Source organism: Amphibalanus amphitrite, unplaced genomic scaffold (genome assembly GCF_019059575.1).
Source record: "Amphibalanus amphitrite isolate SeventyFive unplaced genomic scaffold, NRLGWU_Aamphi_draft 000665F_arrow, whole genome shotgun sequence".
Lineage (NCBI taxonomy): Eukaryota > Metazoa > Arthropoda > Thecostraca > Balanomorpha > Balanidae > Amphibalanus > Amphibalanus amphitrite.
In genome coordinates this window covers 314,417-325,258 of record NW_024882159.1, presented here as the reverse complement: position 1 = coordinate 325,258, position 10,842 = coordinate 314,417, and the positions used below count along the sequence as shown (strand labels likewise).

The window sequence follows — 10,842 nt, the reverse complement described above, 5'->3', positions numbered from 1 at the left end:
ACCACGCAGTAGTGAACCCGAACAAGCCGGGGAAGCTGAGAATCGTTTTTGACGCTGCGGCAACATACCAAGGTGTATCACTGAACTCGAAGCTCATCACAGGTCCAGATCTACTACAAAGCCTTCCTGGGGTGATCATGCGCTTCAGGGAAAGTCTGATCGCTGTGACCGCGGACATCAAGCAGATGTATCATCAGGTGAGGATCCGGACAGAAGACCAGCCTGCATCGAGCTTTCTTTGGCGAGATATGGAGCGCCACCGCAAGCCCGACGTCTATCAGATGGAGGTGGTCATCTTTGGCGCGAAGTCATCACCGGCAACGGCCAGCTACGTGCTGAGAAAGGCACTTCTGGACTATGGAGCGGAGACAGACAAGGTTCTCAGTAGAAGTCCCGAGCAACTGGCCAAGTCGTTCTACATGGACGATTGCCTGTTCTCTTGCATGACGGAAGACGCCGCCAAACAGCTGTACGCTGACGTGAAGGAGGCACTGGAGAGAGGAGGTTTTCACCTCACGAAGTGGAGAAGCAGTTCCCCCGCTGTGCTGAAAGGCGTTCCAGAGAGTGAGAAAGCCAGCGCCTCTGCGAGCCTATGTCTCAGGAGCTCGCACACCGCTGAAAAGACGCTGGGCATCGCATGGGAGGAAGACGAGGACACATTGGGGTTTCGTCTCCAAGCCAAAGAAGTGAGTGCAACCAAGCGTGGTGTGCTCAGCAAAGTGTCAACAATCTTTGACCCTCTGGGGATTGCTGCTCCTGTTACCGTGAGAGCAAAGATGATGATGCAGCGACTCTGGTGGAAACATCTGGAGTGGGACGAGCCACTACCCGAACCTGAGCTGAGCCAATGGTTGGAATGGCTGAGTGAAGCAGAGAAGCTGAACGAAGTCGTGATGCAACGCTGCGTGAACCCCAGCGACCCAGGGACACTGCGACGCCAACTTCATGTGTTCTGCGATGCGTCAGAGAGTGCGTTCGGCGCTGTGGCATACTGGAGGACAACTTCGAGCGATGGGTTACACCACTGTCGCTTCCTGATCGGCAAGTGCCGAGTCGCTCCACTGAAGCGACTATCAATTGTCCGTCTGGAGCTGCAAGCAGCCGTTCTTGGAGCGCGTCTGGTGGCTACCGTCCTCGGTGAGATCACTCAGCCACCGGATGACATCTTCTGCTGGACGGACAGCAAGGTCGTTCAGCAGTACCTTGGTAATGAAACCCGACGGTTCAAGACCTTCGTGGCCAACCGACTGGCTGAGATTCACGAGCTGACCCACAACGCGTGCTGGCTCCACGTTCCTGGGAAGCTCAACCCCGCTGACGACTGTTCCAGAGGGGTTTCGGTGCTCATGCTCAGTCAGGACGGCAGGTGGCTGACGGGTCCCACCTTCTTGAGGGAGGACGTCAGCCAGTGGCCACCTCAAGAGGAGCTAGCCCAGCTGGCACAGGATGAAGAGATGCGGGACGCGCTGGTATTCACGACTACCAAGTGCACATCAGAGGAACCGATTCCAGCGAGGTTTTCATCCTGGGGGAAGTTCAAGCGAGTCGTTGGATGGACGATGCGCTTTACGCGCAACATGAAGGCGTGTCTTTCAGGACAGCTGCCGAAGGCCACCGGACCACTCTCACGTTCGGAACTGCAAGCAGCGGAGGTGTGGGTCGTTGCCAGGGAACAGGCGCAGTCCTATGCTGAAGAAGTGCGCTGTCTGACGCAGCAACGGCCGCTGCCTTCGTCCAGTTCTCTGCTTCCTCTGGCCCCGTTTCAGGACGAGGACGGCCTGGTCAGAGTCGGGGGACGCATCGGCAAGGCATGCATCTCGGAGGAAGCCAAACACCCAATCATCCTTCCACGGCAAAGTGAGCTGGCTCGGCTTGTCATCAAGCACGAACACACTCGTCATGGTCATGCAGGAGCTGAGCACACGCTGAACTTGGTGCGCCAGAAGTACTGGATTCCGCAAGGACGCTCAGTCATCAAGGCGCAGCTTCGTGACTGCTCCTTCTGTCGCCGTCGCAGGGCCGCCCCTGTGCCACCGCGGATGGCTGATCTCCCTCGGGAGAGACTCGAAGCTGGACGGCCATTTCGAAACGCTGGTGTCGACTTCTTCGGGCCGCTGCATGTGAAAAGATTCAGGAAAACGGAGACCCGATACGGACTGCTGGTGACTTGTCTGGCGACGCGAGCTGTACATCTAGAAGTGGCCCACTCATTAGATACAGACAGTTGTATCATGGCCCTCAGAAGATTCTTTGCTCGTAGATCGCAGCCGGAAGTCATCTTCTCAGACCGTGGGACAAACTTCGTCGGCAGCAACCGTGAGCTTCGTCAAGAGCTCCGAGGGGTTCTGGCGCAGATGCCAGAGAAACTGAGTTCCTACGAAATTGACTGGCGCTTCAATCCACCAGCCGCAAGCCACATGGGTGGGGTGTGGGAGCGCATGGTCAGATCTGTAAAGACGTGCCTGCAAGTCGTAGTCGGCTCACAGGTATTGACGGACGAAGTTCTGCTGACCGTGTTTGCAGAAGTTGAACACATGGTGAACAGTCGGCCGCTTACCTACGTAAGCTCCGACCCAACTGACGCCGAGGCGCTCACACCCAATCACTTTCTGTTGGGTCACGCTTCTCATCATCTTGCGCCAGTTCTGACAAGAAACGGAAACTTGAGCAGTCGTCGGCGTTGGAGACAAGCTCAAGCAGTCGCTGAGCACGTGTGGCGGAGATGGACGCGAGAATACGTGCCAACTTTGTCGCGCAGAAGCAAGTGGCACCGAGAAACCAGAAACCTACGCGTGGGGGATCTGGTTCTCATGACAGACACAAATATGCCCAGGGGGTCGTGGCCATTGGCTCGTATCACAAGAGTATTTCCTGGAGAAGACGGCATAGTGAGGTCTGCTGAACTGAGAACCTCTGGCGGGAGAATCTACACCAGACCTGCAATCAAGCTATGCTTCCTAGAAGAGGACTGTCAGTGACTTTGGCGTCGGAATCAAGTGACGCCCAGGTCATCTCGCCAACGAGAGGTCGAACACCATCGACCCATCCGTCTACTCCCAGTGGCCTCGCCATCGAGGGGCTGGGAGAGACAAAAACATAGGCATCTCCGCAACCGTGAGATAAACCAGCGGGAATTACACGATCCTGACAAATCGCTATCAAGCACTAGAGGACCTAGGGTCCTCTGGAGGCTCTCCAGCGTCTCTCCATCTCCAACGTGGGAGGCATTAGCCTCCGCGAGCGCTGCAGTGGCCTCGGCGCAGGCAGCGGGGGCCTCCTCGGCCGCCTCAGCACGGGTGGCGGCAACCTCCTCGGCTACACCAGCCCGGGCGGTAGCTTCCCCGGATGTGGCGGTTTCTGCTTGGGCGGCAGCGATTCGACTAACAGTGATGACGTCGCCAGTTGCCTTGGTGCGTCGGTGCGGATATACCACTGATCCCCATCATTAATCCTTGTTTCACGAAGTGGAAACTGGAAGTGTTTTTTTTTTCTTTCTTTTGTTTCATGTTATAATTGCTGGTGTTTCAAGAAATAGCATCGTATTTGTTGGAATGTGAAATGGTTTATATGCGTTAGCGACGCGATGTGTACGGCAGCACGCCGGTTACCTTTCGTGAGTGTTGCCCTGCAGTGCAACACGGTGCGGGGGGATGTTAGCACCGGCGGCTGCAGGCCGGGCCGCCCGGACCTCCGAGCGGGCCATGTGGCGGCCGGCCGACCACGTGGCGCCTGGGGCTATCCCGGCACTGAGCTGGCCCCATAGCAAGCAGCCCGGTGATTGGTTGTGTGGGCTCCTGCCCTCGGGGCGCCGGCGAGGTGACCTCGGGTCGGCGCACGGGGCTCGAGGGCGAGTTCGTTCTGGATGCTCGGCGGGGAAGTGCTCGCTGTGTGGGTGGAAGTGGTGCTCTGGCTGTGGTGTGGTGGTGGTGCACAATACAGCAAGTGAAAATATCTTAACTGGTGTGGAGAGGAGCTGGACCAGTGGAAAAGGGGACGGGACAGTGAACAGCAGCGAGTCTTCATAGCGTGCGAGTAGCCGATCATTTCCTTTCATCCGGGACTCATAACACGGCCTATTCCGGGGTGTGTGAGGGAGGCGGCCACAGTGTCTCGCCATCGAGTCACTGAGCTTAAACTCGTTCCCCGGGTCTTGCCATCGAGGCTCGGGTGCGGGGTCTCCGCTCAGACAGGGGTGCGACCAGTCGGCTCCGGCTACCCTTGCCATCGAGGCGCCGGAGTATCGGTTGATCTGTCCGATTACAGTGGTCTCGCCATCGAGAGGCTGGAATCGGGCAGCGGCTGGCGTCTTCCTCACCATCCTTATCTACCCATCGCTCTCCTACAGTCCTTGTCTATCATCCGGCTAAATAAGTGTCGTTGGCGTGTGAAATACCAGAGGACACGTGGCGACAGGCACAATACCACCAATCAGCACGAATATTTGGCTAAAATGACGACACTTGAACTCAACGTTGACGACCATAAAAAGTAAAAACCAATCCTGTGCGATAATTAGTGCTGATAATCTTACTGACAGGTTCGCGAACAGAATGCAAACGATGCAAACTAATTCACATGTAAGCCAGCATGACGCATTTGATACAAATGCAAGGTTTTGGCGACGTCTGTCAAATCAGCAGCAACGAATATCATCCTCACAGCAGCATATTTCGGGGTCTTTCGATTTGGCTGAAAATCGGTATCCAGGGCCTCCTCAATGCGCTGATTCCGAAAATATGACTCTTTGGGATGGTATTTTGCACCGTTAACGAGTTAATGACCAATTAACATTTTAACGGGAAACGGCGGGGTCTTTCGATTTAGCTGAAAATCGGTGTACAGGGCCTCCTCGATGCGCTGATTCCGAAAATGTACCTTTTTGGGGTGGTATTTTGCACCGTAACCGAGTTAACGACCAATTAACATTTTAATGGGAAACGGCGGGTTCTTTCGATTTAGCTGAAAATCGGTATACAGGGCCTCCTTGATGCGCTGATTCCGAAAATGTACCTCTTTGGGGCAGTATTTTGCACCGTTAACGAGTTAACGGCTAAATTAACATTTTAACCGGAAACAGCGGGGTCTTTCAATTTAGCTGAAAATCGGTATACAGGGCCTCCTCGATGCGCTGATTCCGAAAATGTACCTCTTTGGGGTGGTATTTTGCACCGTTAACGAGTAAGCGGCCAATCAACATTTTAACGGGAAACGACGGGGTCTTTCGATTTGGCTGAAAATCGGTGTACAGGGCCTCCTCGATGCGCTTATTCTGAAAATGTACCTCTTTGGGGTGGTATTTTGCACCGTTAACGAATTAACGGCCAACTAACATTTTAACGGTAAACGGCGGGGTCTTTCGATTTAGCTGAAAATCGGTGTACGTTCAGTGTCTCAGGGGCAGACAAGCCGCTATGTGTTCCTAGCCATCGTGGCTGTGAAGAGTATGCGTTTTGTTTACGATTCGCCAAACAATGCATAATACATTTGCTCGTTGAAAAAAGAAGATCATCTAGTTAATTGAAGTATTCGGTGATATGAAAAGGCTGTGGCATTTATTATTTAGTTTCCTCAGGTTGAGATAATTTAGATCCAGTGTTATGTTCCTTTGCGGCATTGTGTTCGGTATGTTGTCCTCGTTTGCAAAATATATCATGTCTGATCAGTCACTATTCCGGTTTATACTACCCGTTTCCGTAATAGACGTATTCCAGACGACAGTGGCATTAATATACAAGATGGACTCGTTTTAAGTTTTTTAGTCTAAAAATAACGTAGATTTCTGTTTAGGTCTTCGCTGTCAATTGCCACGAGTGGCTTAAATTGTTACTCGTAGGGAAAGAGCCCTGCTCCAATACTGAGTAATGTTTGTGTCAAATGTGGAAAGAAACAAGTATTCATAGGGACTGTGATTTTGGGCGTTTACCTACCGTTTCCGAATCGCCACGACCAGTACCTAGCGGCGGAACACCCTCAATTAAGGGGGGCATTGTCGACTTTTGATCCCATTCTTTCCATGCAACGCCCATAGGGCTAATGTTAAAATGCCAAAATCAAAGGGGGCACGGTTCCCCGGTGCCCTCCCCGTTCCGCCGCCTATGGCCACGACCATGGTGGCGACTGGCGATACCCGAGTACCTACAACCAGGCACATAGCCAATGGAGGGACGACAGGGTCAGCCGTCTCTCCCTGGAGATGGACCACTTTTTTTTTTTTTTTTTTTTTTGTTAATGAAAATGTGGGCCCCTCCCGAAAAATAGTGGGCCGAATCCGGGGACTTTTCGGGTTTTGGTGGGGGTATACCCTGGGCTCCGGCAAACTACAACCCCAATGAAAAACAAAAAGTTCCACCTCTGGGTGAGACGAAGTATTTGTAGCCATTGTAAAACCGGACGTTCATAAGATTTTATTCAATCAACCCGCTCTTGTTCGTTCATGTATACGATGAACGGTGCATACAGTGCGTGATATTTTTTTTTTTTAAATTTGGGCTTGATTGATTTCGGAGCATTGAAGTGATCTCAGCTTCATCATTCCCTCCTTTCCAGAACATTTCAAGCGGTCCGTCCGTCTCTAGCCAGAGCTGTTCATCGGATCGACTCCTTGACCTGTGGAGTCCGTCGAACACCGCGTCTGAACTGAACAGGACGTGGCAGTGACGGCAATTTAACCTGTCAGCGATACAGGCGCGCGGGATTAACAGTGACCGACCGCTGCAGACTGCAGAATTTACGTGACGGCCGGTGCAGTGACGTGTGACAGGCTGCCGGCTGTGACAGAGTGACGGCTCACCGGCAGTGACGGCGGGGCAAGTTTCCGGTGACATTGTGACCGCTACCCGGGATTTCGCGGGACGTGACCTGCGACGACTGTGTTGCGCGCTGTCGGTACACGGTCTGAAGGAAGTGCGTGGTGCGCTCATCGAGTGATTCGATCGTCCGACTTCTTCATTACCGTATCGGTCGGCAGACAGTGCCGTCAGTGCCGGCGAAGGGTGCCAGTGATACCCGTGGCGGCGACTTGTGACAGTGACGAGAGCAGACACCGCCTGTGTGTCCTGGAGCCGGGTTTAGAGGTGGCAGTGAGGCGTTACCAACCTCTCTAATCCCGTGAGAAGCCCGTCGCAATGCCTGCGGGCACGTTGGACCGGCGCGGCCGCCGCCGGGCATCCTGGCACGACTACCCCTGTCGCGTCGAGGGCTGGCTCAACGTCTGTGGTGAGTACCGATACCGACACGGGCCGGGATGGGGATGGCGATGTGGCTACTCTGTGTTACTGAGGGTTGGTTGACAAATGACAGAGACATGGTTTCAAAGACATGTTTCAAGACACAATTAACTGATGATCCAATTGAATCTTACGGGGAAAATTTGATCTATCCGAGGATGCCACCAATAGGAGTTTGATGAAATGTCATGGGCATGCCTTTGCCTATGAGCTCCAAAGATGTCATTGGGACATGTTCCAGCGCCGACCCCGGGCGAACGTTCCCAACCCACGCGGCCACCCTCAGTCCCGAGAAAGGCGTCCGTGCGAGCGGTGTCTCCGATAACGTCAGCCAGCCGTGGTGGTCATTGTGCTGTCAGCTCGCGTTATACCGCGCTCCCGTTCAGGAGCCGTCCTGTCATCGGGAGCCACTGGGTCTGTGTCAGCGGGGGCTCCACGATGTCACCGGACAAATACGTGAGGTTGCCCTGTTACATGAACTGAGACGCATCAAAAAATGGCTGCCATCAACCAAGGAAGTTTGATCGCTGGATGTCTGCAACAACCGTTTGAACTGATCAACAATGCCTCAGTTAATTCAGCTTCTTGAAGACGTAGATCCTTAGTAAATGTAATGAACAGTTCTAACTGAACACTAAACCACACCCTTGCTGAACCAAATGTCAATGTTGAAAAATTAGCACTGTCGTTGACAACCGGAAATCCCTTTCTTAATAATGCCTACATTGCCGAAACCTTTGATATGCCTGCAACTTCTACAGAACCAAGTCGGAAATCCACGCCTTTGATTCATTCGTGCCCAGACACACATTGATATTGACTGCGCGCTCCTAACCTCGTTGCTGCTAATGTCATCACTGCGTGCCTTAGTGACATGCGAACCGAGGTTTTCATGTTACCACGCCCTTACCAAACACTCACTGGCAGCCCTGGGTGCGGTGCTTCACGGTCCAACTGAAGGATGGACAATCGACATCCGCTCGGGTCATGCGCGACCTCCCAGTCCCCGGTCTATCGTGCGCCCTCGGTGAGTGGTGACCTGCCGCTGTGCTACCGGCCCGTCACACTGACCTGTGTTGTAACAGAACAGCCGCCGACACTCACTGGACTCTCTGTCTGGTGACACTTCCACACACGGGTTCAGCCTCCTCGCCATGAACCCGCGTGCCCCGCGTGCTGAAACCGGACCGACGTCTACAGCACCCAGTGGCATCCCAGTCACCACGACGATATTCGGATATAATCCTTCAGCGGCAGTCAGAGACGGCAGGGAGACAATCCGTTGACCGGTCGCGACTGGAGCGGCGCGGTCGGTGCACCGCCCTGGCGGTGGCGGTGACCGTCAGACCGCGCCCACAGACCCCGAGGTGTTAGCTCCGAGTTCAGCGGCTCGGAGTTGAGCCGACGGCCGACAGACTCCGTGGTGTTAGCTCCGAGAGGAACAGCTCAGAATCGAGCCGGCAGCGACTCCGGCTCAGAGAATGAGCTCATGACCACTGACCAGGCCTCAGAGCGCGAGCCAGCAGTGACGGCTCAGCTCAGAGCACAAGTTCGCAATGACCCCAGCTCAGAGCACAAGCTCGCAGCTATCCCCGCTTTAGATCCCCAGCTCTCAGTGACCGGCGCTGAGGCCAGAGCACCAGCTCGTGCAGTGACGAGGCTCATATCCGTCTCGGCCCGGGGTGTTCGGTACTGGACGCGGATCTCGCACTGCGCGCTGACGGAACTTCGTCAGAAGCGTTGTATGCTCGCAGTGATGCTGTTTTCGCCTCGCTGGCTGAATATTGCACGGTGTTATGAAGGCACTGCTAAAATAGATCCGGACCTTCCCGGCGATCGAGCCAGTGGCATGTAAAGGCGCTGAATTCTTCAAGAACGAACAGCTCGCTAAGTAACTTTGAACTTTGACTGCAGCCGTAACTGGGCATTGGCCTGTGGTTGTTTTTGGAGAAATAAACAAATAAACAAGTAAGTCACTCATTTCCATTGCAATTGGCATCATTTGCATTCTGCAATAATGGTTTAGAAATCAATTTGCCTGATTTCATGATGATGTCTCACACTTTTTAGGCACAGCGTTTTTAGCAAATCTTTGTTCTTGTATCTTCCAAAAGGTTAACGACTTATCTGTTTGACCTCAGCAAGCGCTTAAAATGCCGACATTAATCCATTTTCTCCCAGCGCCTAATACGGTGCCTACTTCTTCAGGACCGGTATTTAGCAGCTTCCATAAAATAAATACGACGCCTATACAATCTGCATGCGCGCTTGCCAACGTTTCGCGTCTTTGCTCCTATGATGAGCTGCAAAGCTCGTCAAAACCGTGCAAGTTGCTCACTTTGCAGCCGTTCATATAGCATTTTTCGCGGCGCTGCCATCAGGCAAGTGGAACTGCAACCGGACTTTGCAGAGCACGTGAGACGTTCCGCCACTTGCCCACGTTTGCCGACTCGGACTCTGAAGCTAGCTGAGAAGTTAGACTCGGACTCTGAAGATCTGAAGTTGAGGAAGACTCGGAGTCTGAAGTCACCTTACCTTCGGCAAGGTTACGTAATCCATGATAGGTTATTGGCCTGTCATTTCCATTATTACTTCTCCTTAGTGCAGTTGTCATGGCTCCATTGAAGATGACGTTCATGGACAAGGTATTTGAGTGATCACTTAGCGTAAAGCTGGATAAGAGACCAAAAGGTCAACGAATCTGGACAAATCACCAGAGAATAGATCAGCTCACTGCTCAGCAGCCGGTGCATTTCATCAAAGATCGGACCAAAGCATCTCTGTCAGTCCGACCAATAGGATTTATGGTCGTATGTAGAGAATTAAGCAGCTGGGAGCAGTCAGACGAGCACTGTCCTCACCAGCGATCATTCAGCTATGGCCTGTAAAGTCTGTGTGGGCGCTGTGCCCTGACCTTGCCTCAGCCATGCATCGGCAGCCGGGACCCACTGAGCCGACCTGACTCTGATCAGCCCTGGGGCGGTGTCGTGTCCACCGGCCGGCGGCCGCCCCGGACCGGGTCACGACACCGGGCCCCGATAGCCACCTTTCCTGTCACGGCGCGACCGGTATCACGCCGTTCGGCGGCGCCACCGAAATACCGAGTGCAGTGCGGCTGACAGCGGTGCTCCGCACTATCAGGCGGTTTGTTTGGAGTGATTGTGGAATGTGGATGTAAATGCAAGATCGTTAGCGCACAGTGATATTCTTAAAATGTTACGACTGGAAAATGTATTGGAGCATACGTGTGCTGCCTTGGATGCAGTTGATGCTGATATATTTTACACGATATATGCCACACAATATTATGAAACGCACGAAACGAGCAACCAAGATTGATACGTTAATTTGTGCAATCATTAGTTGCAGGCTCGTGCTTGTAGATATGCATATCAAGGATGCGTTGTCTTTATGTGCAGTATGTGTTTTTTTTATCCTGAGGCTTTCGTTTCGTTTTTGAAGTCAAAACTGGTTCATATAAGTTTTATGTATTCACCTGAATGCCAATTACATATGCGCTCGCATCCGTAATTGGTAACGTTCATACGCGCGTTAAATTTGCCTTCTACCGCATGCCGCAGGGTCTCTCGGCCCGGTCCAGCAGTGCTGTCGCCTA

At 53.1% G+C, this 10,842-nt stretch overlaps 1 protein-coding gene across 1 annotated transcript; it reads left to right on the top strand.

The window, feature by feature from the left end:
• The first annotated feature begins 248 nt into the window (after window positions 1-248).
• Window positions 249-2,124, top strand: LOC122364269. The gene is made up of 2 exons (XM_043334488.1): window positions 249-1,857; window positions 2,018-2,124. Exons 1-2 carry the CDS (start codon window positions 249-251, stop codon window positions 2,122-2,124), a joined length of 1,716 nt encoding a protein of 571 aa, XP_043190423.1.
• Window positions 2,125-10,842: the final 8,718 nt, after the last annotated feature.